Source organism: Anolis sagrei, chromosome 5 (assembly GCF_037176765.1).
Source record: "Anolis sagrei isolate rAnoSag1 chromosome 5, rAnoSag1.mat, whole genome shotgun sequence".
NCBI lineage: Eukaryota > Metazoa > Chordata > Lepidosauria > Squamata > Dactyloidae > Anolis > Anolis sagrei.
In genome coordinates this window covers 133,375,292-133,402,760 of record NC_090025.1, presented here as the reverse complement: position 1 = coordinate 133,402,760, position 27,469 = coordinate 133,375,292, and the positions used below count along the sequence as shown (strand labels likewise).

The window sequence follows — 27,469 nt, the reverse complement described above, 5'->3', positions numbered from 1 at the left end:
CGCCCTCCGCTTTCGGGGCCTCGACGGGAAGGGCGGCGGGCGCGCGCATGGCGGGGGCGCGCGGTAACATCCCTAGCCGCCCTCGAGGGCCAGGCCCGGAGCCAGGCCCCGCCTCCTCGCGGTCCATCGTCTTCTCCCCTCCGTCGGCCGAAGCCCAAACCATTATCCCGTCGTCTTTCCTGAACGCCATCGCGGCCATCCAGGCGCAGGCGCAGGCCTACCTCAACTCCGCCATCGCCAGCGAGCGGGCCCGGCGCTGGTTCCAGGTGACCCTCCTCTGAAGGGCGCGCGAGGACCACAGCCCGCCAACTGCGCATGCGCCTTGGTTTGTCAGGCTCTTCAGGCCATAATACGGAAAAGTCTCCTCTGGAGAAGAGTCTCCCAACTGCGCATGCGCTTTTGTCTGGGGAACAACGGACCTTCGAAAGCTCTTCAGGCCATAATAAGGAAACAACTCTGGACAGAAGTCTGCCAACTGCGCATGCGCTTTTTGTTTGTCAGGGGACCTTGGAAGGCTCTTCACAGGCTATATACATCAACGTCTCTGGATAGGAGTTTGTCCTCTGCGCATGCGCTTTTTGTTTGTCAGGAGACCTTTGAAGGCTCTCCAGGCCATAATAATAATAATAATAATAAACTTTATTTGTACCCCACTACCATCTCCCCAAGGGACTCGGTGCGGCTTACGTGAGACCAAGCCCACAATACATCAATAAACAAAACAATAAACAAAACATCAATAAAACAATACAATACAAATCATATAAATCACATAAACAAAAAAATAGGCAATAACCAATCAACAGTGACATATAAGCATTTAAAACCAATGGCCGGGCCAAATGTAATAAATTAAAAATAATGCTAACGTGAACAAGGTAGGATATAACTGGGATAGGATTTTCAGAGAGAAATGAGGGAACGCAGTCAATCCTAAACCAGTGGTCAAGTGCATTTTGAGGGCATATTGCTGAGAGATTTCCTTATTCTGGGAAGGCACATTGGAACAACCACGTTTGCAGGCTCCTCCTAAAGACATAATATGGAAACGTTCCTTCTCACTGTACAATTGAAGATTTTGCACCGACATTCTGATACTTAACTAGTAATACCCCATCCCACAAGCCCGACATTTTCTTTAGGCATCACTTGAGAAAATACAGCTTCATTTATTGTGTTCCTAGTAGTCACAGGCCTGCAAATGTGAGGGTCATACTGAACAACTTTTGAAAGAAAAGTATACTGGTTTTATAGGAATTTGGCCCTTCTCCACACAAACATGCTCCATCACATAGTTCCCCCCCCCAAAACTTACTTTGTGATATGTGATTGAGAGTACGTCTGCATTGTAGAAGTAATGCAGTTTGACACCGCTTTAACTGCCCTGGCACCTTGAATTGGGATTGGAAACTTATTGGCAGCTAGTGGAGCTGTTTTCACAGGGGGTTATTCCCCCTGTTATTGTTTTTAAATTGTTTTATTGTTTATTGTTATTGTATTGTTTTCAAATACAATATATAATTTACATACAATCATAAAAATAGGACTCAACATCAAACCTATGAAAAATGAACAGAATCATTCAAAGTTCTCTACTGTACATAATTTTGGGTGCATTCACCCTATCTCAAAGTCGTAATGCTGCTTTTATTTTATTTGTAGGCGATCGAGTATTACAGAAAGCTACTGAGTTCTTTGAACAAAAAGAGGTTTCCTCCTGAATACATGCCTGGATCTGGATACATTCAGCTGGTAATTTCAGTGTAGTATTTCAGATGCTTCTGTATTTCAATGTATTATATTTACACTTGATTGTTAAACACATTGATAGGGAAGTGGTGGCCCCCCAGATGTTGCAAAGCTCCAAATTCTGGCTAGTTGCTTCAGATTTAAGTCCTGCAGTTCCTGGAGAGTCACAGATTATCTTATCTTTGCTATAAAACACGAGGGTCTGCCTTCAATGCCTCTTCTACATTACCATATAATCCAGGTTATCAAAGCAGATAAACCACATTATCTGCTTTGAACTGTGTTATATGGCAGTGTAGACTAATCAGGTTCAAATCAGATAATGTGAGATCAGATATTGGATTGTATATCAGTGGCGATCCAGCCCTAGGCCCCTTCTACACTGCCATATAATCCAGATTATCAAAGCAGATAATACACATTGTCTGATTTGAACTGGATCATATTAGTCTACATTGCCATATAATACAGTTCAAAGCAGATAATATGGATGTTATGTGGCAGTATAGAAAGGACCTTATTTGACCAGGATTACCCAGTGATTTTTCATGGCTGAGTGGGAATTTGAACCCTGTCTCCAGAAGAAGAGCATTATGTTTCCCTGAAGTCTGTGGTTTACCAGCACTTACGATGGAATGGAGTGTGTTAAGCTTATTAAAATGGATTAACTTTGCAAATGTTGGTATATTGCAGGACAGCAACGGGAGCACTGGGACAAGTGAATTGTTTCCTTGTATTGAACAGGTCACACTTGCTAGTTATCCATGTCAGAAATATTAAAAATTAACTAGGTATTTTTAATTACAGAAATGTGAGTCAAGCACTGAAAGGGTTAAAAAGATGCAATGACTCAGAAAAAGCTTCAGTTCAGGTGTTCCTGTAACTTAGTATACCTCAGTGTTAGTTGCCCTCAGTCTGAGAGAGGTCTCAGTGTGAAGGCCTCAGTATGAGAAGACTCCAATGTTAGAGAGACCTCAGTGGAAGGAAGGCCTCAATCTGAGAGAGGCCTCAGTGTAAGGTACACCTCAGTGTTAATAGGCCTCAGTGTGTTAGAGGCCTGGTGTGAGAAGGTTTTGGTGAGAGTAGTCTCAGGTTGAGGGCCTCTTGTGTAACGCTCAAGTGTGAAGGCTGCTGTGTGTGAAAGGCTACTGTGTGAAGCTCCCTTGTAAGTTCGGTGTGAGAGGAAGCTCAGTGAGAGCAAAACTGTTTATCTGCATGAGAAAGAAGCCCAGCGTGGAAGCAAAGAAGGAAATATAAAGAACTTGATTTGTGTTATGGAAACCTGGTTCTTGTAAATAGTTCAACCATATTATTTTGCTATAAAGAAAAATCTCCTAAGGAAGATAAAACCTTGATTTGTGTGTTTTTTCTTCTTTTTATCATTCTTGGCTACTGTTGCTGGGTCATGCTGCTGCTAATAAGTTACTCTGTTGTACATTCATGAGGAGGGTCTTTTGTAAGTAAGCCCAACAATCCAGTGCTTTGAAAAGGGAGAATAATAATTATTGTTACTTTGTAGCCCTAGCCTCATGCTTCAGTGATTGTGCTAGATTGGTATAAACTTGATTTTGAATATCTGGAGTTTGCACAATTATTTAAAAAACAAACAAACGTGGAATGAACGGTTAGGCGTCTTTGTAAACATATAACTACTAAAGCATTAGAAATAATGTGATGTTCTTGTTCTTTTATTTCAGGTGTTTGAATCCTATTATCATATAGGAGTAGCTTTCCAAAAAGCAAATTACCATCGTGAGGCTGCAGAAGAGTTTACATATGCCATAGAAGCAATGAACATCCCCAAAGTATGGAATGTCTTTAATGCTTGTATAGTCATTGTGCACAGAGCTTTTTCAAAAAAGGAAAGACATCTTGTATTCATGACAGAACTAATCAATCAAAGAGATGTGCTGTTAGATCTGCAGTTCTGTTTCTATCTATTTTTAAACACTGTATTTACCACCTGATGTTTGAGGTGGTTGGGTACGATTAACATGGCATTTAACAAAACCTCACATTGAGAACATCCATCTTATTTTGACACTGGCTGGCTCTAAGGGTACTTTAGATGGAGGGCTTCTGACACTGCCAGTCAGAAGGCGCTGTGTGGATATCCCCTCTTTCTCTTATCAAAGCTTCCTTTGGTAAGAAAAAAAAAAAGCAAAATGTGGTTGAAAAACATAAGGGGCTTATAAAAAGAAGACAATGTTGTCTGGAAATCCCCCATAAAATTGCCTGAATGAAGCAGATTAATTGAACAATAAAAACCTCATCTGGAAGCAGCTGTGTTTAGCAACAGCCCTTAATAAACCTTTGTTTCAAAAGGTTAGTGCATTGTATTCCTGACAGTTCCCACAAGTACCTTCGATTTGTGCAGTGCATTATGCATTGTTGTTGTTCATTCGTTCAGTCGTTTCCAACTCTTCGTGACCTCATGGACCAGCCCACCCCAGAGCTCCCTGTTGGCCGTCACCACCCCCAGCTCCTTCAAGGTCAATCCAGTCACTTCAAGGATCCCATCCATCCATCTTGCCCTATGCATTATAATATAATTATTAAAACAGTTGTGCTGTGGAAAGGGGCGAAGATAGTCAATCCAGTCAGAATTCCCTCCCTTTAAAATAATGACCACATTTTAAACAGTGGCATCAGGCTTGGTGAAAAGATAGGTCTTAAGATAAGTATGTTTCCCATCTGTGGACAATGGGGAGACTTAGCCTAGAAGTTACTTTTTGGACACTATCACCCAGCCAAAAATTCTGGGAGTTTTATATTCTGAAAAGATGTCTTCCTCTAGTTTAGGGTAGTTCCTCTAGTTCTAGTTCAGGGTAATAAGGTAGCAGTTTTTTGTTGGTGTGCCTTCTCAAGTAAACAGAAGGGACTGCTGGATGTAGAGTGTTTTAAGCAATACACTTGAGTACATAATTTGGATCATAAGCTTGAACAGTATTTATAACATCTTTATTTTCAGCTATTTAGCATCAGCTTAGCAGAGCCATAACTCAACCAAAGTTTCTGTGGTCGTTCTTTCTCTTAATTCATGTATATTCTGCCCCTTTCCCAATACTAGGATCCAAAGCAACTTATAGAAGTTAAAACAAATACAGTTAAAAGGACAAAGCAATACAGAGATAAAAGCATATTCAGTGTTGGGTTGCTGTGGGTTTTCCGGGCTGTATGGCCATGTTCCAGAAGCATTCTCTCCTGACATTACACCCGCATCTATGGTGGGCATCCTCAGAGGTTATGAGGTCTGTTGGACACTAGGCAAGTGAGGTTTATCTATCTGTGGAATGCCCAGGGTAGGGGAAAGAACTCCTGTCTGTTTTTGGCAGGTGTGGATGTTGCAATTAATCAATTTGATTAGCATTGAATAGCCTTGCTGCTTCCTGCCTGGGGAAATCTTTTGTTGGGAGATGATTAGCTGGCCCCAATTGTTTCTTGTCTGGAATTCCTCTGTTTTCAGAATGTTGTTCTTTATTTACTGTCCTGATTTTAGAGTTTTTTAATACTGGTTGCCAGATTTTGTTCATTTTCATAGTTTCCTCCTTTCTGTTGAAATTATCCACATCTTTGTGGATTTCAGTGTCTTCTCTGTGTAGTCTGACATGTAGTTGTTAGAGTGGTCCAGCATTCCTGTGTTCTCAAATAGTATGCTGTGTCCAGGTTGGTTCATTAGGTGCTTTGCGATGGCTGACTTTTCTGGTCTTCAGTGCCTTTCATGTTCTTTGATTCATGTTTGGGCGCTATTAGAAAAATCTTATAATCAGTTCTTAAAAATCCGTTGAAAAAGAAACTTTTCTCTGACACTGAAAGGGCAAGTAGAAGGGAGGAAGATACCTAATTGAGTTTAATGAGAGGAATTTAAGTGTGTATGTCATTTTTTTCTGTTGAAACCAGCTAAACTTCAAAGTGCTTATGCCTGATTCTTCTAAATGTTCATTAGGTTTACTCAAGGAGAGCTGAATGTGTTGCTATGTATGTGTAACTTCTATTGAACCTGAGAATCTGGTCTCACATTTAAAAACATTGGAGCTTCTTGGTAACCTCCAAAAATCTGATGGCAACGCAAATGGCACTGAAAGAACAGGAAGCGACTGTCATGTTTCAAAATCCATAGTTGGCCAATATTTTTATTTCAACTAAACTATTAAATTATTTTGTTATATAGAAACCCCCAGTGGCACAATGGGTTAAACTCTTGTGTGTGCAGGTCAGCTGTTCGAATCCAGGGACAGCAGGTTGACCTCCTTCTGTCAGCTCCAGCTTCCCATGCGGGGACATGAGAGAACCCTCCCACAAGAATGGTAAAACATCCGGGTGTTCTCTGGGCAACATCCTTGCAGACGGCCAATTCTCTCACGCCAGAAGCGACTTGCACTTTCTCAAGTCGCTCCGGAAAGGAAATAAAAGTTTTTGTTGTGTTTTTAAAGTGGCCTTTGTAAGCTCACATAACTATGTTAAGGAACATTAAGAAAGAATTTTGCAGAAGTAGTCATAAAATTTATGATGAGATTGAAAAATACCTTCTAATCTTCAATGTGCTAAGATTGCTTCCTCTTTGTTCAAATTAGGTTCTGAAAAAAATTACTGTGTATATTCTTTTGCTTTCAGAATTTATGTCTGTGATCTATTTATACTTATGATTACCCACAAGTTCTGATGAATATTGTGGTGCCTTTGTAGTTCCTGTGCAATCTCATTAAATTCCTCTTCCTTTCTTTTCTCCCTCTTTGCAAGGGAGTAAATTGATTTGTATGAGCATGCTGCTAATGTTATAGTTTCTTGTCTAGCCCCTTGGGTTCTAATGTTTTTTAAACTTGGTACAATTATGGGAAACACTATGCTGGAATGATGACATAAATCATCCCCGTAGGAGTCTGAACAGCCTAGGGAGTAATCTTATAGAACCCTGCTGAGGTAAATAAGACCAGTAATTTGAAATAAATAAAAAGAGCAACCGAGGTAATGTGAGTGGTTCAAGAATCCTTTATAGTCAGAATGACAGTGTTTATGTGGCGTAACTGTAGAATATACAGTAAAACTGTGCAAAATTTAACAATATTGCAGCTGAGAATTGCATCCTCTTCTTCACAGACATCTTGTAAAGTTGGATGTGTTACGAGCGCTTTCTATCAGACACCTGTGTATGCAAGGAGAGCTTACGCATATGTGAAATGTGGTAAGCTGGAATGATTTTGTCACTATACTCTGTAAATGTGGTGATGTGGGAAAGAAATAGAGCAGGAAAATGACTCTCCTGGGTTTTGCTCCAACATTAAATGTCCTATGCACATATTTTACTCCATTTGATGAAAATCTGAGTATGGAATAGGGATTGTGAGTGGACATCTACAGAGTCCATACTACATGTTCTGTGTCCTTTGCAGAACGCTATTCATATATCCTACTGTATACTTTTGGATCAATGCAGAGCAGGTGGGGCTAGTCGAAAGCTATAAAGCCAGATTCCTCTCTAATGTAATTTGGAATGATTTGGAATATTTACATTGGGCTATAAACATCAGTCTGATAGAGAGTAAACCTTATGTGAGAGGCATCATAGCACTTATTGTGCATGTAGAATATTTTTATTTATTTATTTATTATTTAAACTTATATGCCGCCACTCCCCTGGGGCTCGGAGCGGCTTACAAGAATAGCTAAAATCTAACAAAATTTAAAAGCATTTTAAAACAATTTAAACCACACTATCAAACATTAAAAGCCTGTCGAAACAGGTATGTCTTACATGCCCTGCGGAAAGCTGGTAAGTCCCGCAAGGCACGGACTTCAGGTGGCAGAGTATTCCAGAGTGATGGTGCCACTGCTGTGAAGGCTCTGCGTCTGGTTGCTGTTAGACGCAAGGTCTTGACACTGGGGACTTCCAATAGATCTTGGTCCTGAGAACGGAGGGATCTCTGGGGTTGGTAGGGGGTGAGGCGGTCCCTCAGATACATCGGCCCCAGACCATGCAAGGCCATATTCCCAGCATCTCCATATTAAAAGGTGGGCCGGATCGTAGGTCCTGGAGAGATCTTTTCCTGGAGAATGGCTACTAGTCACAAAAGCCATTGCTAGACCAAATCAACGAAGAACTGAAGAATAACTTCATATGTGCCTAACATCGGCATACTGGTATTCTTAGCTCCTTTTCTACTGAATTTCATTTTTTGGTTCACAAGTTTTCCCTGCTATTATTGTAGTCACTGGAATAGTTTGCAGCAGTGTTTTTGTGACTGAAGAATATAGTTTCATGTGCTCTATATGATCTGATAACAGAAGGAATAGGTTTTCTTTCCAAGGCTGGTAGAAAGTGTATCTTGCTATGAATTTTTCTGGTGTGAGCAAACCGGAATTAACTTTTATAGCTTAGGATTATTATTTTAGGTGTTTTTAAACACCCACATAAACAAAATGAATAAAAACCCAGAACTTGTTCATATTTAAAGAAAGCAGAATATGGCAAGGTGGCTGCCTGTATTGTGTAATTGGATAGATAGATCTTTTGAGCAATTGGTAGTAGACCCATGAGAGCATTTGCCTTGCAAATTAATTAATTATGCCAAAAAAGTAGGGGTCTTTCTCATTAAAATTCAGTTGCTGAAAAAGAGCAAGAATGAACTCTCTTCCCCATACTACTGTTTTGCCTTATAGCAGGTGACATCTCATGAGTTCAAACAAATAGTAGATACATCAAGTCTGGTGTCTACTCAGACCTGGTGTATATGTGTTTTACTTTCTGAAATATAGTCATGAATAGTGTTCAGCTTCTTACCTAATTGTAGAGGAGGAAACACTCTTGCCTGTTTATGTTCATATTTGTTTAGAAACACAATCCCTGCTATTCTGCTATTCACTACCACCTGTTGAATAGATTATAATGCATGGAAATCAATTATGTGCCCATTTTGGCATATAATTGATAGTTTAGTTGAATAACAACAGTACAAGCTGGAAATCTTGAGTGCATTTTTTTCATTTGCATCAAAAACCCAAATGAGCTCAGGCAAACTGGCAGAACTGAAAAGATTTTGTTCTGCTATGCATAAAACAGAGATATATAACAAAACCAGTTTACAGATGTATCTTTACAATCCAGTTTATTGAAATAAATAAAGTAACTATTTTATTAACATTTAGGAAAAACTTTCAGATGGCAATACGCTGCCTTGTGCTGTGGTGATGTCTCCTTCTCTGGTGGTTTTTAAGCAGAGATTGGGTGGAATGCTTTTATTGGATATTCCTGTCAGGAATGCTTTTATTGGATATTCCTGCATGATGGGGTTGGAGTGATCTCTTTCAACTCTGGGATTCTATGACAGTATGAAAAAGAGACAGATACATGTACAGACACATTGATAACTTTTCTTTTCTTTTGCAAAAGATGGTAGACTATTGTCCAGGATAGTGAACACAACTTTATTCCAGAGTTTTTGCTAAATTTGAATTGATCTGTAGTTTGAAATCCTATTATTTGCCTGAAAGAAAGTCTACTGAGTCCATTCTACTGAGCCCAGTGAATAGATTATGTGTATTGGAGGAATAATAATAATAATAATAATAATAATAATAATAATAATACCCATATTTACTCAAGTCCAATGTGCCATCAATTTTCAAAACCCTGAAGCAAAAAAAACCAAACCTATTTGCTGCCGAATATAATGCAAAGCAGCAAAAAGTATGCACTTTGTAATTTGGAAAAAAAAGTGTACATTACTGTTGCTGCCTGCTTAGAATACCTCCGTTATAAATAATTGTGTTAGAACACCAAAGCTTCCAGCAGCAGAAAGGAAAACCTTGGAGTGCATGTATTCTGTAGAATGAATCCACTTTAATTGCCTTGGTCCAATGGCATGGAATCCTGGGGTCTGTCGTTTGACAAGGTATTGAGCCTTCTCTGCCAAAGAATGCTGACGCCTCACCAGGCCTGTAGCCAGGATTTTGATTCAGGGGGAACTGAGTTTGATTCCGGGGGGGCTGAGTCTGAGTGAGGGTCTACCCTAGCAAACCTTTTGTATCGTTACCCCAATACCCCCATGCATATGGGATATATTGAGCATGGTGATCAGATCATGATATGAATAAACATAACAGTTGAAATAATGTACCAGTAAGGCCTTCTCGTGGACCACCATGAGAATTTGGGGGGGGGGGGCTGAAGGCCCTCAACCCCCCCCCCCCCGGCTACATGCCTGCGCCTCACCAAACTACAAATCCCCCCCCCCCCAGAGGATCTCAGTATCTGAGGCAGATTTACGGGAGAAGGCGATCCTGTAGATAACCTGGACCCAAACCATGTAGGACTTTAAAGGTCAAAACCAACATTTTGTACTTTTCTCGGAAACTAGAGTGACTTTAGTATAGGAATATCTATATAGCACAAAATGTTCAGAAATGTCTTTACCACCTGTCAGTCCTAAATAGACTCGAAGAACTTTGAGATGCTTGCCAACTGATAATTAAATCTCACTGAGACTTATTCCCACTATAAGTGTGTATTCCATTGTCATATTAAGCTTTTAGAAATCCTTGTATGTGTCTTATTGCCAAGCTTACCCTACCTCTTCCTTCTTCGCTCTGATTCTATACAGTGTGCTTTGGACTACAATTACACCCCAATCTCGTTTGCCCCCATTGAAAGCCGTGGCTTATTGAAGTCCCCCAGCCTAATGCTTAGTTTCCTCTGATTTGTGTTACTGCCTATAGAGCTTGGCTAAATCAGTTGGTTATGTCTTCGGTAATTAAACTGAAGAGTGCCAAAATGTTTGGGGACCTATTTCTATATTATTTTAATTATTTTTATATTTCCATACAAAATGTAATTGATCACCTAAGAAACTAATTGTTTGTATGCCGTGCTTAAGTGTAGTTTAGTGTTAAATGGACAAACATGAGTTTATGACCAGCAGATCTTTGAGCTCTTACACTCTGTCACACCAACTGATCTTTTGACTAACACAGAGGAGACCTTCGTTGTTTTAACATTTTGCAAAACAAGTCATCAAAAAACCTAACGTGACTCAATAAAAATTATTAAAATTTAAAAAGTCGTCTAAAAACCATTGACTGCTTTACAGGCTTGTTTAAAAGCAGGCAAAATGGAATACATAATCCTGAGGCTTCTCTTAAGTCTAAGGTAACACCAAATCCCAGCTTGGCTATTGTATTTCTCTGATATTTTATTTCATTCTTTCCAGGCAAGATTAAAGAAGCAATTAATGATGCTACAAGAGCTGTGTTTTCTGACCCTTCAAATTCTGTGAGTAATATTGATTTCATTTGTTTGGGTCTAAGTATTGGGCCCACTTTCTTTAATAGTCATGTAGATTGTTTTCCGTTTTAATGAGGAAACTTTGTATCTGAATTTTCTGACTATTTGTGTATAAGTAGGCAAATGAACACATGGCTACAATTGTAATGAGCCAATTCACAATCTTTGCAGTCTTCTTAGAATGCTACACCAGAGTGATGATTGTTTGCTGTTTATCAAGTCAACAGCATTTACTTGTCATTTTAGCATGGGAAATAGCTATATTTTGTGTGTTTTCTCTTTGGTTTCCTTTAAAGGATGGATTCCTGGAGACCTAAGAGGTTTGAATGGGTTTTTTTTTATTTTTTACAAAATTTGAGTTTATTTACAAATATACATTTCATGTGTAGGTGGAGGCATAGCATAATACCTATAGGATAGCCTTTTCCCATGTAATCTGTTCATAGTAGTTTCTCAGATTTTGAAGCATATCCACAAACTGGAAATGTTTGGGGACATTTCCAGTTTGTGGGTAGTTTGAAGAAAAACTACATATATTGTTCTTTTCAGGAAAAAAAATTGGACATGTATATGGGCACAGATCAGTTTAGCTGTGCTTTCGGTCCATAACCCTGCAATTTCCCCAATGATTTCACTTTAGTAGCAGAACTACACAATATTTGGATCTTCCCCTGAATAATTTGAAGTACTAAGACTGTGCGCAATTCCAGACAGCCCTTTAACCCAGGAGCAATCGCGTTTGTTAAAGGCGATTGCTCCCAGGTTACAGTCCACCCCCCCCCCCCAGAATATGCATGCTTTCCTGGGGGGGGGGTCCAGATGGCCTCCCCGAACCTTCTGGGAGGACCCCCACCCCCTCCAAAAACCCCTTTAAAAATCTTTAAAAATTAAAATAACTTACCCAGCCTCCATTAGACTGCTGCCGGAGCTCTCCTGGCGCAAAGGAATGATGTGCCAGGGGAGTAGGGGAAAAGGAGGAAAATCACTTCTGCCCCCCCCCCCCCTTTTCCTGGCACATCATTCCAATGTGCCAGGAGAACTCTGGCAGCAGTCTAATGGCAGCCAGGCAAGCTATTTTATTTTAAAATGCTTTTCTGGGGTGGGGGTGGGGGTTGGAGGAGTTTGGGCTGTCTCAGGTTTCTTGAGCTCCAGGAGCCCAAGAAACCCAAGACAGATGTGCAGATGGGCACCAGAAGTTGCATGGCACAATCCTTGGTCCCAACTACACAGTGCCTGCAGCTGCAAAGATCCAGGTCTTTTCAGCAGACAAATTAGTTAGTACAAAGCAGGGTTTTTCCCTGAGGCGTTGTCTGGACTCTCCAGGGGAAACTGTGGGAGGGCGCGCACTATAGGTCCTGTCTGGATGCGCCCTAAAATCTCTTCTTGATTTGTGTATTTCTCTCAAATAAGAAAAAGCAAACCCTTTTCTTTTCTGTTTTACTTTTGAATATAAATACCAAGAGACTAGGGAAGCATGACTACAAGTCTCTAGAATCTCACATAAGGAAAAACCATTTAGTGTGTATGCCTGATTTTCCTTTCCCATCCATTTTGTTCTTATAACAACCCTGGGAAGTAGAGTAAGAGGTAGTCCTTAATACAAGGTAAACTTCACAGCTGAATGGGGATTTGAATCTGGGGTTGTTCAATTATAGCCCGACAGCTTCTTCTCAGAGAGTATTTGCTATGTTACCCAGACATAAATTGAATGGTGTTCTTTTCAGCTTATGCTGACTGTTATGCTTTTCATTTTCTAGGATGTGTACTGTATCAGAGCTCTTGTGTGGAGTTCAGCAAATGAAAAAAGCAGAGCCCTTCATGATTTGAACTGTAGTTTCAGGTTAAATCCATCTCATGTTTGCACTTTAATCCTAAGGGGAGCTATTTTGAAATCCATTGGGGGAGTGTCTTCTTCAGAGCACAATAAAGATCAAAAAAAGGTAAACCATGTTTTTCAGGTGGTTATAATTTAATAGGGTTGTTTCTTGACTGAATATATGATAGCGTTTCTGTTGAAATGTAGTCAGTGAGACTTAATAGAGATAGACACTACTTTATTATTTATAAACTAACTGTTTTATAAATCATTTATAAAATTGTTCTGGGTACCATTGCAAAACAAGAGCAATCAGATTTAAAATATAGATTTATAAAGTATATTAAAAGAAGTGATATACTACAATCACAAAACCATTCAATTCACATTGGCTTGAAGCTATTCTTGTAACCATGAAAATAATTAATCTGTGATAATGAAATGGGATAGGATGAAACTTGAAACTCTCAGGGGACTCTGCAGCATTTTGAACCAAATTAGTGAAAAATACAAATAATTTGGGGGACACTGTGATATAGAAACAGCATAAGATTTAGCATTGATCATTTAATGTGACTCCACACTGATTTGAAACGATGGCAGCCACAAAACGCATACCTCTAATGCCTGTTGTAGCATGGATTGAAGAGTATACAGCCCATTAACGAAAGCCAGAGGAAAATTCAAGTTAGATCCTTTAATGCACTGTGGCAGATTCTAATACAATAGACTCTCAACCAAAACACAAGCAACCGGCAGAAATAAAATAAATCCAAAAATAAAGATAAGAATAAAAGAAATAGTACTTTAAATAAAAATTAAACTAAAATATTTAGTGGAAATGTTACATTAAGCTAAATAGCTTTCATTGGTCTTAATTACTGTATTTCAACATTAATATTAAGTCAGTATAGACTTTTTGGCATGGTATAGTATTAGTTGTGTTTGTTTTTAATAGTTTCTCTCAAACAACCAAAAATTACACTTATCCAGCATCTACCAATCCGCATAGATATTGATTGGTTAAATGAGAGTCTACTGTGTATCCCAGATCACGGGGTGAAAATGGTTTTGCAGAATGCGAAGAGCATTATAGACACCTTCCCTTGCTGAAGCACTTTGTAGGATTTGGATTTAGGGGTCTGCTAAAAATGTGGGCTAATTGACCACATGGGAGGAGTAATTGATTACCTCCACCACTGTCGCTTTCTCTCTCTCTCTCCCCCCCCCCCCCCCTCCTTCTTATGCTTCTAGGACATTGGTATAGATTTCTCCTAGAAGGGAAAGGGGGAAAAACTCAAAGAAGTTTGAGGCCAAGTTCCATGGTTAATGTAATAACCTTTCTGGCCTCAAAACCAATTACAGGCCTGTCAATCTTATAAACAGTGTAGCAAAACCAGTTTCCATGATTCCACTGTAAGTGCAGCCTCTGTGGATACAGGGGTGGTACTGTACTTACAGCAAAACTTTTCATTGACCGAAAGGCAGTTTTAAAAAAAATATAAACTCTATTCATGATGAGTGCAATAAGGATGGTCACCACATGACAAATGATTTTCTCAGTGACATAAAATATTAATCATGGCTGGTGATTATATTCCCAAGTACATCAGTCAGTTTACAACATTACACCTCTTTGGAATCCCACATACCTTATTAGGACCTCGTCACATGTGCTGCTGGAATCATTGAGTATTGCCACATATCGCAGCGATCCTGACGGCATCTGCCCAGGGGCTGTGGGGACCTGTTTCCCCATGCCTCACACCATCCCAGCTCCCCCCCCCCTCCGATCACATGGGAGGAAGCCTCAGCATGTTGGCTCAACCCATATTTCTTTATGGAAAGACGAGAAGCTTCCTGTTGTGCATCGCCGGAAATTTTTCAGCAGTAGCAGGGTTTTTTCTCCTCTTTTGCCACAGAGCCACTCTGGAAGTACTTTTACTATGTGTGATGGGAGCCAGTGGGCTCCATGGCGAAAATGGAAATGACCTATGGCTGCCACCAAATTTTACCTCATGTGAAGAGGTCCCTAGTTATGCCTTATCTTTCAGATGTCTGGTGATATCTTCTGAATGGAAATGCAGTAGATTAAATTAAACAGTCACACATTATGTCATTGTGTTAATTTCCAACAGGCCTTTACACTCTGCCCAGATAGTCCAAATTTCTTTGATGTGCAGGATTTTGCTAGTCCTAAAATGCCTTTGTTCTATGACAAGTGAGTATGAGTATAACTGGCTGTTCCATACAGAATAATATTATGGTTGAGGTTTTTCCCCCCATGTTACATAGCAGCATGATTCCACTTCAACTGCCATGGCAATTTCCTGTGGATTAAGGATGCTTAAGCTCCCTAATGTAGAATTCCAAAACATATATACAAAAATCCTAAATTGCATTGAGATAATTACGCCTTTGTTTTCTGATGGTTCAGTGTACACAAACTTTTGTGTACAAAATTATTAAAAATATTGTGTATATTCATGCTATGTATAAGACTTGGGTTCCAATTTCAAGTGATTTCATGAAGTATATGCAAATATCCAAAAATGGGGGTGGGGGGAATCCCAAACCTTCTGGTCTCACTCATTTTGGATAAGGGATACTCAGCCTTTAGTAGTAATTTTTGGGCACCTCTGAAGTTTGCTTCAGGTCACTTGACACCCAATCCTATAGTTCAAAACTGCTGCTATCATAGAATCATAGAGTTGAAAGAGACCTCGTGGACCATCCAAACTAACCCCCTGCCAAGAAGCAGGAAAATTGCATTCAAAGCACCCCCGACAGATAGCCACCCAGCCTCTGTTTAAAAACATCCAAAGAAGGAGCCTCCACCACACTTCGAGGCAGAGAGTTCCACTGCTGAACAGCTCTCACAGTCAGGAAGTTCTTCCTAATGTTTGGATGGAATCTCCTTTCTTGAAGTTTGAAGCCATTGTTCCGCGTCCTAGTCTCCAGGGCAGCAGAAAACAAGCTTGTTCCCTCCTCCCTGTGACTTCTTCTCACATATTTATACATGGGTAGCATGTCTCCTCTCAGCCTTCTCTCCTGAAGGCTAAACATGCCCAGCTCTTTAAGCCACTCCTCATAGGGCTTGTTTTCCAGACCCTTGATCATTTTAGTCGCCCTCCAATGGACACATTCCAGCTTGTCAACATCTTCCTTCAATTGTGATGCCCAGAATTGGACAGTATTTCAGGTGTGGTCTGACCAAGGCAAAATAGAGGGGTAGCATTACTTCCCTGGATCTAGACACTATACTCCTATTGATGCAGGCCAAAATCCCGTTGACTTTTTTTGCCGCTGCATGACATTGTTGGCTCATGTTTAACTTGTCCCAAGATCTTTTTCACATGTACTACTCTCAAGCCACGCGTATCTTTGCATTTCATTTTTTTCTGCCTAAGTGGAGTATCTTGCATTTGTCCCTGTTGAACTTCATTTTGTTAGTTTTGGCCCATCTCTCTAATCTGTTTAATCAGAAGTCCCACCCAGTGAAAGTTCCAGTTTTAATTTGTCAGATTTTGGGGTGAGCTTGAATCATTTGACTTTTATCGGTTTCCTATTAAAATTTTTTAGAACTAGCCATATTTCACAATTAAAGAAATAGATGAAGAACTAACACAAAGAATATTTTCTGTTTATTGGTCTGTTAATTGAGATTGAGTCAAGCATCTCTTGTGTGCGTGAATTTTTTTAAAGCAGAGTATAATTATTTGAAACAAGAATGGAAGGGGCGAAGAATAAAGAGATTAATATATAAACACATTAAAGTTTTGCATAAATGTTAACAAAGTGATATTCTTTGTCTTCTGGTGATTGTAGATTCCTGTGGTCTCTGAATGCTTTTCACACCATAACAGAAATCAACCTCTTTGCTGGAGCTGCATTTGTGCCCAATTGTAAGAACAAATCAATGTTTTCTACTACAAGTACTTCCATTTCTTCTATGTGTTCTTTCCCCAGTTAATGTGTCTTAAAGAAATTATACATTGATTATATAAATATGCTTCGTATATTAAATGTTTAAGTAAATGAAGGCATGTTTTCCAATATTGTTGCTATTGTTGTATTATGCCCAATAGTAACAATTATTTTTTTCTTAGGCAGTCTGTGTCAAGTTGCCTGAGGTAGAATCAAAATGTTTCCCTTTTGTCTCTTAGCTCTATCCCATCTTTCAAACACGATAAATGCTGTATTACTTGGACACCAATTTCTCTCTCCATCTTGTCTTTCTGCCATAGTGTTGCCTCAAAGGATGTTTCTTCAAAAGTGTGGAAACGTTACCACTGTTAAAACTAAAACATTAACATCTACGATAATTTGAAGAGTCACCATTAACATTAACGCCCTTTGTTTATGGGAAAATTATAAAATTACTTATGTGCCTAAATTGCTAATAAACGAGACTGTATTTTTTTTAAAAAAACAAACCAACCAACCAACCAAAATTATTAGAAACAGCCAAATTACCCCAAAATAATTGAATAAAAACAATATGATGTATGGTTATTCAATTTATTTATTTATTTATTTAGGCTAGTCATCATTGTCCAATAAGTAATATTTTAAACCATTATAACAAATAATTGTATTGACATTAATTATTCACAAGCTCTGGCTTTACTCTGATTCATGCCTGGAACTTGGTTGACTGGAATCTATACAATGAAATTGTTTAAAGAAGTTTCATTAAAAGGAACTGGATTTCCAGTAAATAAGCTTCATTAAATTAGATTAAAAGAGGACTAAAGAACAAAATAGATCTATTTCAGCAAGTGTTTGTGGTCACTGGCTATATATTGGATAGCTGAAGGGTTCAATTTTTTTCTTATTCCTCATCTGTTTTAAAGACTAGTATATTATGTGCCATTTGGCTTTTGGCATCCTGTTCTAATTCATTCTGGGGAACATTTGCATTTTACTTATGTTGCCTCTGGCCCCCTGGTGGCGCAGTGGTTAAACCACTGAGCTGCTGAACTTGATGACCAAAAGGTTGGCGGTTCAAATCCGGGGAGCACTGTTAGGCTCAGCTTCTGCCAACCTAGCAGTTCAAAAACATGCAAATGTGAGTAGATCAATAGGAACTGCTCCAGCGGGCAGGTAATGGCACTCCATGCAGTCATGCTGGCCACATGACCTAGGAGGTGTCTATGGACAATACCGGTTCTTTGACTTAGAAATGGAGATGAGCATAATGTTTGACATGAAGCCTATTATTATGAGTTGCCTAGGTGCAAGAAAGGGGCAATACATACATACCACAATGAGTTCTGTTATGGCACACTTTCTGTTGCAGATATGACCTTAAAGAAGCAATTGGGAGGTTACACATGCAATGGCAGGGGTGGGAGGGCATGGATGCTAGGACAGTTGCACCTTTCTGTAGCTTACATGTTGCATAAATATTGTATGTGCAGCTTAAAGGCAAGTTGCTGGTCTCTTAACCTCAACTCTACTTGTTATCTTTAACATGGGAATAATAATATTGGCCTTCTTATAGCATTGTTGCAAAACTGGCAGAAATGATAGGTGAAAAGTGCCTCTGGACATGTCAAATGTACTAGGTAAATCACAGCTTTATTTTAGAGATTCAAATAATAATAATAATAATATAAAAAACTTTATTTGTATTACCCCTATCTCCCTGAAGGGTCTCCGCGGATTCCAACATAACAATGGCAAACATTCAATTAAAAATTAAGCCAGGTTCCTTCTTTGGTTTCACTGTAGGATGACTGCAAAAAAACTTGCAGTGAAAGAATTTAAACATCCCTTTATAATGCTTAGAAATATATTTGTCTTTTTGGCATACTTGTGCAATTGACTGGATCTTTGTACCTAATAAAGAAACGATTCATACAAAATAGTGCATTTCACATTATACTCATTTTTTTCTCTCTGAACGCTGCATCTCCACAACTTCCAGACCGAAAGGCTACAAGGAAAACCAATTTTGGAGAATGCTTATAGCTGTATGTTTTATAGACAATAGACTAATTCAGTCTCTTGTCATCCTGTTGACCAACAGATATTTTAATCCGCAACTCCCATCATCCTTCAACATTAGCCGTGTTGGCTGTGACTAATGAGGACTATAAGACAAAATACCTATTATTTGTATTCTAAAAGAGATTACTGTTTTAGTAGTTTATACTGATCATAAATTGCATGCTGTAGGGTTATACATGTTCTAATTTTGATTTTGCATTTTATGACACATAAGTGTTTGTAAGTACTTTCATTCACAAAACTTCTCTTCATATTCCTGAATTAACAGTGGGACCAAAAGAACAAGGCCCAGTGAAAACATTTAAGCATGGCTATTCAGAATATTCTGACAACACTACGTTATTGAGGAGGCAAGCATACACAAGGGCATGCATGGAGGCAGGCACAATTATTAATGGTAAGAATGGCAGAGGACTGGAAGAAGAGAAGAAATGCAGGGAGATCAATGGACTGTAAAGGAATTCACTCCTTTGGAAGGATGGTAGACTGAAAGGAGAGGATAGAGAGGAAGAGGAGTTGGTGAAGAAGAGATCAATGGGTGGGCGAGGCGATTAAAATCTGGCCGGCTCTTTTGGAAGGACAAGAGGTTTAGTAGATGTAACAACAGCCCTTTTTTGAATATGGACCTCACACAATTACACAGTTCTAATTTCCACATGTACACATTCACTTATGAAGATGTAACTCTCATATAGCTCCATAAGTAGACATACGTATGAGGCGTTTAAAGGCTTTTAAAGAAGTAAGTTTTTAAGACTGAGTAATGAAGTAAATTGGGGTGTTTTGTGTACATTTTTAATTATTTTAACTCTTTATGTTTAAATAGTGTTTTGTTTCATTCTATGCTAATGTTTAAAGTTTTTTGGTTTTATATTGTTTATGGCATTGTTTTAGTTAGAGCTTTGAGTCTCCGTTAAGAGAAAAAGCAGCATGCAAATAATAATAATAATAATAATAATAATAATAATAATAATAAGGTGTAAATATGTGGAAATTAGAATTGTACAATTGTGTAGTATCATATCCAGAAAAGGGATGTTGTCATGCCCTCACAGAAACCTCCTCTGTTTTCCTCCTTAGTTAGGAGAGGTTAGCCTGCATATTGTAAATAACCACTATGGCAGGGATAGGCCCTTCCAGATATCCCCTTCTCCCCCTTTCAGAATCTTCCCCAGGGGTGAAGCCTCTCAGCTAGACTCAACTGCATCTCTGGAAGTGAGCCATTAGACCAGGAGGTCCCAGAGGAGTGAAGATGCTAAAAATATTCTATCTCAGGGTTGATAGGCAATGGTTGATCAATAGAAATTAAACAGTTAAAATTTGGTTCTGTAAGTGGCTTTGTTGAAGACACAGAGAACAAAGAAGAAAAGACACCATACAAGTAGGCAAAGATCACTGTTACATTAAACCCCCAACCTTTTAAGAGACTTTTGCCAGCTTGATCAGGAGGAGTTGAGATTTGAACCTTTCTATTGTTTAATTAAAGTCTTTATCAACTGTTCCTCTGAGCATGTCAACTCTGTTCCCAGTAAAATGAGGACAGCGGGGGGGGGGGGGGGGGGGGGGAGGGAGAGAGAACAGAGGTTTTTACATTACTATGTCACAAAGCCTGCAAAGTGGAATCCATGTGAATCACATCAGTCAGGTACATCAGGCACCAATGTACATCAGGCACTCTTGCTAGTGTTTGGTTTTGTATGTATCTTCAGTAAAAGCACTTTTTAGTGCCTCTGCTATATAGCTAGGTAACGTAACATAATGGGTCATATATGATTCCAGATGTTTTTTAAAAAATTAACTTTTAGATTGCTATTTTTAATTTTAAACTGTTTGAATAGACTTTTGTTGTAAGCTGGCCAGAGACCTAATACAGTGAACCCTTGGTATCCACTGAGGTTTGTTTCCAGGACTCATCATGGATACCAAAATCCATGAATGATCAAGTTCCATTATATACAATGGCATAGTAAAAGTGTGACCCTTATATAAAATGGAAAAATCAAGGATCATTTTTGGATCTTTTGCCGGAGAATATTTTAAATTTGTGGATGCAGAATCCATAGAGATGGAGGACTTGCTGTAATACGAAGTGGGATATAAAAATTAGAAGGAAATATGAATGATATTTAAACCAAAATAACTTAAATATCAATCTATAGTAGTGCTCTCAGCCTGCCAAAAATATTAATCAGATGTCAATACATATAAAACCTTCTTGTCATCTTCTGTTTTATTTGCTATTATTTTCCTAACAAATTCTAAAATTTATCTCTTTTCCTGTGCCTGAATACTGGACTGGGGTCTTCAGTGAAGAGAGATTCATCTTTCTCGGCAGGATCCGGTAATCAGTTTTCTCCTGCATCATCCATGAGCTGACATTTTAGGAAGTAGCCAGACATATATAGGATGGGATGGCTTGGACTTGCCTGGCCTGTAGCTGTACATTCAGCATGTGAATTACCATGCATAGCATTAGAAAACAGGATTCTTTGTTTAGGACATACATAGGGTTCAAGCAATGTCTGATTTATGGTGACCCAAAGGCGAACCTATCTTGGCAAGATTTATTCAGAGGAGTTTGCTATTGCCATCTTCTGAGGTTGAGAGGTTATGATGTGGCCTAAGACCACAAGTGGGTTTCCATGGCGAAACAGGGATTAAAACTCTGATCTGTCTAGTCGTTGTCCAGCATCAAAACTACTGCCCATTCTGATTGCATGTATCCTGCTTTAAAAAGCAGTAATGCAGAAGGCTCCTAAGAAACCATGATCAGCGTAGGTGTGGCCAAAGGTATTGTTGTAGTGCTACTGGTTACTACACTTTCCCAAAGACATAAGCTTCCAAGGTCTCATCTACGCCACTTCAAACTGCAGTGGCTACAAAATAAACACTGCAAAATTGTACTTCAGCATGAATTATCTGATAGGTAATTCAGATTCTAAAACCAGTTCTAGGCCAGCTTTCGTGTTTGTGTAGTCATCATTCTGATCTCAAAACTGTGCTAGAAATGTCCATCTAATCATTGGCGCATCAAAACCAGTTTCTGCCAAACCAGTTCTAAACTGGCCAAAGTGGTCAGTGTTGATGAGCCCTTGGAGACTTACATTTTTGGGTAGACTATGTGAAGGAGAACCAGTATGGTATAATGGTTTGAGCATTGGCTTATGGGTCTAGAGACCAATGTTCGAATCCCCACTCAGTCATGGAAACCCATCAGGTGACCTTGGATAAGTCACACCTTCTCAGACTCAGAGGAAAACAAGGGGCAATCCCTTTATTATGATAAGTTTGCTGTAAGTTGAAAATGACATGAAACAACAACGAAGACCAATAACATACAGTTATACAATATGTCATCCATCCCCTAACACCAAGCCATTCCCCAATGCCTTCTTGGTAAATAAGGAGGAAAATGAGCCTATAGCATGTTTATTTAGTTCTAGGATTAAGATATTCTTTGCTATTTCTTTCTTAACCCTCATGTTTGCCTTTTTATTGTGTCTGAATACTGGACTGGTGTCCTTGATGATGAAGGCTCAAGACAGGGATCTGGTAATGTTGTTGTTGTTGTTGTTGTTGTTGTTGTTGTTGTTGTTGTATAGAGTATCTGTTTCAAAGTGTAGTAACCAGCAGCTTCAGGTAAGAAATCGGTGGCTATAGCCCATTACATGCGTTCCCAAATTCTGTATGATAGAAAGCTAAGGATTTTTTTAAAAAAATAGAATTGGGGAATTCCACATTTCTGGATTTAGCCTAAGCAAATAACATGGGATCATAGCACCATAATATGAAAGAGTGTGTAATATGAAAGAGTCTTGAGTTAAAGATGTATGTGTTCCAGATTTATATAATGTTTTATTGATTCTGACTGTTTTGTTTGCTATTGCTTTATTATATCCTATCATTATGTGACAGTCATAGGGAAGAAAAGCTCAGTTTCACCAGTTACTCAGGATTCAGGTAATTATTGTTTTATTTTACTTTGTTAATTGAGATACTGTTGGTGTGCTCTTTAAAAAGCAACATGGAGAAGATACACATATTTAAATACAAACTTGACTTATGAACCTTCCTTCCTTCTTTAATTCAATGCCTTGACTTCATATTATTTGATGTTTTCAGGGAAGAAAAACTCAAGTTCAACAGTAGTGAAGGAATCTGGTAATTATTGTTTTCATTTGGTGCAATTTAACTGCTATATTTTTGTTTTGCTTTTGAAAACTGCAATGAAACTTAACATGCAAAACTGTGTACGTGTATTTAAATTAATATTTATTACGAATTTCCCCCCTTTAATAACACACTTTTTCCTCATTACTTTACATTCTCAGCAAAGAGAGATTCAAGTTCATCAGTAGTCCAGGAATCTGGTAATTAAGGTTTTAATTTTCTGCTAACTATTATACCTTAGCATAATGTATTCCTATGGTCAGAATCCTGTACGCATACTGTATATGACTGTATATGTATATATTAATATGTAATGCACTTGTGACTGTTATATGTGGTCTGTCCCAAAAGTAATGAGAACGATTTTTTTGCACACCATACAAAGGCCAGGAAATGAAAGTATGAGTTGAGCCATGTGAAGGGGGAGGCTTTTAAACAGAGGCTGGATGGCCATCTGTTGGGTTTTGTTGGTTGTGCTTTTCCTGCATGGCAGGGGGTTGGACTAGATGGGCCATGGTGGTCTCTTCCAACTGTATTATTCTATGTACTATTTTGTTTGTTTGTTGTTTTTCTAATATATCCTGACATTTTCTAAATTCCTCAGTGCAGAAAGGCTCAAGTTCATCAGTAGTACGAGAATCTGGTAATTACTGTTTCAATTTCTATGATTCTATGAATTTGTTGTTATCATTTTTTGTACTACCCCTATTGCTTTTTATAATATTTAGCCAAATATAGAAAATTGTTTTACAAGGTGTTTCAAAAAGATGGACCCAATTTAAAATCACTGTATCTCTACGACCATGAACTGCTCATGAATGAAATCCATACTGCTTGAAAGATGGGGCATAGAGTTTCAAATGATAAATGCCTCTCCCAGAGCACAACCAGCTATGAGCCCCGCAGCATAAGACCTAATGAGACATTTGTGGGCGTATTCTTAGATTTGTTTCTGGCTCAAAATATACGAGAAACTTAATAAATTGATAACTTGTTAAACCATTTGTAACTTTGTGTGTAATTGTAATACATTGCCATCGTGAAATATACTGTTTTGAAACTGGGTTTATTGTTTTCAAAAACCCTGTGATTTTTCTCGTGCTTTTAATAATCTGTAGTTTTTTGTGAATTCCGGTTTTTACGCCAATATCCTACTTTTCCCTTTATATTCACCTGCAGGAATATTTTCAACCTTATTTGACATAAATCGAACAGTATACCAGTTTTGTATAATGTCTTTTGTATAATTTTCTGTTTTGTTTACTGTTTTTTTCCTAACATTTCCCGGCCTTTTCAGTGAAGAAGGGCTCAAGTTCATCCATAGTGCGGGACTCTGGTAATGATTGCTTTAATTTGCTCTTGCTAATAATTATGTAATTAATTTATTTTTAAATAATCTACTGCAAAATGTGGCATATAAAAGCCTTAAAAAGATTCAGTGTGGTTTAAAGCTTCAATAGAAGCTACAGCAACAAAACCTGACAGTGTGCTGTTTCATATCTTATAGTGGAATCCGATTCACTGAAATGTATGGCTGAAATCTGTATGCCAAGCGGCTAAACCATATTTTGGCACACTCCCCTTCTGCTATATATCCAAATGTTCCTGGGATCTTGAAGCCCTTTAGCGATTGGGTTGCTGTGAGATTTCTGGGCTGTATGGCCATGTTACAGAAGCATTCTCTTCTGACATTTTGCCCACATCTATGGCAGGCATCCTCAGTGATTGAGGGATCTATTTGAAACTAGGCAAGTGAGGATTATACGTATATCTGTGGAATGTTCTGGATGTGAGAAAGAACTCTTGTCTGCCTGAAGCAAGTGTTCTGCTAATCAAGGTTGCCATTTGCGACATTCACACTTGCTTCAGGCAGACAAGAGTTCTTTCATGCACCCTGAACATTCCACAGATATATAAACCTCACTTGCCTAGTTTCCAACAGACTCCTCAACCTCTGAAGATGCCTACAAGATGTGGCCAAAATATCAGGAGAGAATGCTTCTGGAATGTTTTGTCCACATATTGTAGCTGATTCTTATATTACTCCCCCCTCCCCCACACACACGTTTTGCAAAATCTTGTGCAAGAAGCATTCAGGAAAGATTTGTTTTGACAAGGTCTTTGAAAAAAATTGAGAGAATCTAATAATTTCCCGCTCTGGTGTTCATCATTAAGCTGATGGACACGTTCATTAGCAAGATGGCTGTTTTTCAGCCATGATATTGCATAATATTAGAGCTCTACCACAATGTCTATTTACAGGGCAATCCTGTGACTATCTCACTACATTCATTGGAATTTATTTCCTGGTTTGTTCATATTGTGTATAGGATTGTAGTTCTTACCAGAGTGAAAATGGGTGCTAAATTTTACTCCTGATTCTATGTTATTTTGCAAGTTTAGCAAGTCCATTGGCTTGTTATGGAAGCTTGTTGAAATCAGTGCTTATTTAGGTATGAAATACATTCAGCTCAGTTACACCCTCAAGAAGGCTTTTTCGGGATGGGATAGATGGAGTCAAAATACTTCAATATTTTTCTTCACTGTGAAAATTGTCTTTATTTCTTTTCTCTCTGCTTCTTGAGACTTTCTTTTATTCTATAGAGAGTTTATCCCCCGTATATTATTTCTATGGTCTTTCCTTAGGATTCTTTGGAGACTTTGCAAAAAGACCTTTGAAAAATTGGCTATATAATGATCACTGTTTATAAAAAGATACCAAATCAGTATATCTGTATCGTTTTCTCCAGAGTGAGAAGGACAGGATATCAATGTTTGAAATAATAATAATAAATAAGAGGGCGATAATGTTTATCTAAATTATTGCTACTGCTTATTGATCATAATAGTCTCGCCTTCTACCTTTTGGTCATTTGCAATGCAGTCTTTTCACTTAAATTTGCTGCCTGTTTAGAAAGTATCTTCAGTTAGGAAAACACTTGAGCTTTAGTTAATAGAGAAGCAATGCCTAAAATAACCATTTTGTTGTTTTTTTGTATGCAGTATAGCAGAAACATCATTATTACAAGAATTAAGACATGGCCTGTTTAATATCTGATTGTTTAAAGAATGCCAGTTTACAAAAATATCTTGAATATAACAACTTTCTCCCCCAACTTCCTAGGAAGTGAAGATTTAAAGAATTCGGATATAAGTGTGGCTAAAAAGAAGAAGGGAGGAAATTCATCAGTAAACTGGAACCTGTGAATAAGAGATCAAGTTCCAACAATAGACTGGGATCTGTGGAAAAAACATCGGATTCAGTAGTTACTTGGTGAGCTGACAGGTGGCGAGGCATAAAATAATTACTGTGAATGGCCCAGTGTTGAGCATTAAAAAACTGTAAAATATGTCCTGACATTTTTGATAACCTGACTTCCTTCAAAATTACTGACAGGTAACCCTAAAAACTACACAAGTGATGTTTGAAAGTGGGCATTCTGTCAATTCTCCCATTCCCTGAAAAAGAACTCTGTCACTCTACTGTGTGTAGGTATGGATTGACAGTACTTACATAGGCCCCAGATCTACTTAACATTATGTATTGATATACAGTTATGAGAGCACTGGAAGGAGATATCCTTAATCCTACTTTTATTAATAAAAATATGGTTTTCTTGATTTTGTAATTTGAGCGATTCTGGAAGATTTTTCTAAAAATATAAGATGTCCTCAGCATCCCAGTGGCCATGGTCAGTTAAGAAACAGTGTGCAAAGAAAATTATTTATGATGAAGAAGAGAAACAGTGTTTCTCTTAACATTAGCACTAGCCCTAATCCAATATATATAACATCATAACTACAATACAACTCCCATATTCACAGGATACATGTTTCTGGACTTTGGATATGCTAAACTTCAGGCTATAGTGAACCCTATTATTTTCATTAAGATGGATAAAGGACATACCGAGAAGAAGATGTTGCTTTTATAGGAGGCCTGAAGTAAATAAGTGAAACTGTGAATAAATTAAGATGCATTTATCAGTTCCATGGATATGAGAGTTCGACTATATTTTGCCAGAGACATACTATATACAGAAATTATTAGGAAACTTGGGCTAGAATTTGACATCACACTTACAAATATATAACCTGCTAGATCAATTATGTATTCATAATTGATACATATTGATGATTCTTAAATAGTCACCAAGGTTGTGATTGGCACCTTTGAACCCGCAAACACACCAATGTTCTTTAATAAGCAAAGCAGTTCATTGAAGATTAATATAGCAATAGTTGAAAAGGTAAAAAGCATTCAAATAGGAAATAAGGAAATGTCCATAAAATAATCCATAGAGCAATGTAATGATATCCAGGCAAAATCCAAGTCAAGAAACAGAATAGTCTCAAAATCCAATAAACAAGACTAGAGGAAAACAGTCTTTCATTTCCAAAAGGTTCCAAAGATCAAAGTCCCTTGGAGAAACAGGAGCAAA

At 38.3% G+C, this 27,469-nt stretch overlaps 1 protein-coding gene across 1 annotated transcript; it reads left to right on the top strand.

Annotated features, from left to right (window-relative positions):
- LOC132776243 (uncharacterized) lies at nucleotides 1-26,656 on the top strand. The gene is made up of 17 exons (XM_067469072.1): nucleotides 1-266; nucleotides 1,663-1,752; nucleotides 3,447-3,554; nucleotides 6,847-6,931; nucleotides 10,953-11,014; nucleotides 12,784-12,966; nucleotides 14,981-15,063; nucleotides 16,671-16,747; nucleotides 19,126-19,254; nucleotides 21,166-21,198; nucleotides 22,392-22,409; nucleotides 22,773-22,817; nucleotides 22,980-23,018; nucleotides 23,189-23,227; nucleotides 23,632-23,670; nucleotides 24,325-24,363; nucleotides 26,152-26,656. The coding sequence occupies exons 1-17, from the start codon at nucleotides 48-50 to the stop codon at nucleotides 26,232-26,234; spliced, it is 1,371 nt and encodes a 456-aa protein (XP_067325173.1). The 5' UTR covers nucleotides 1-47; the 3' UTR covers nucleotides 26,235-26,656.
- The last annotated feature ends 813 nt before the right edge of the window (nucleotides 26,657-27,469 follow it).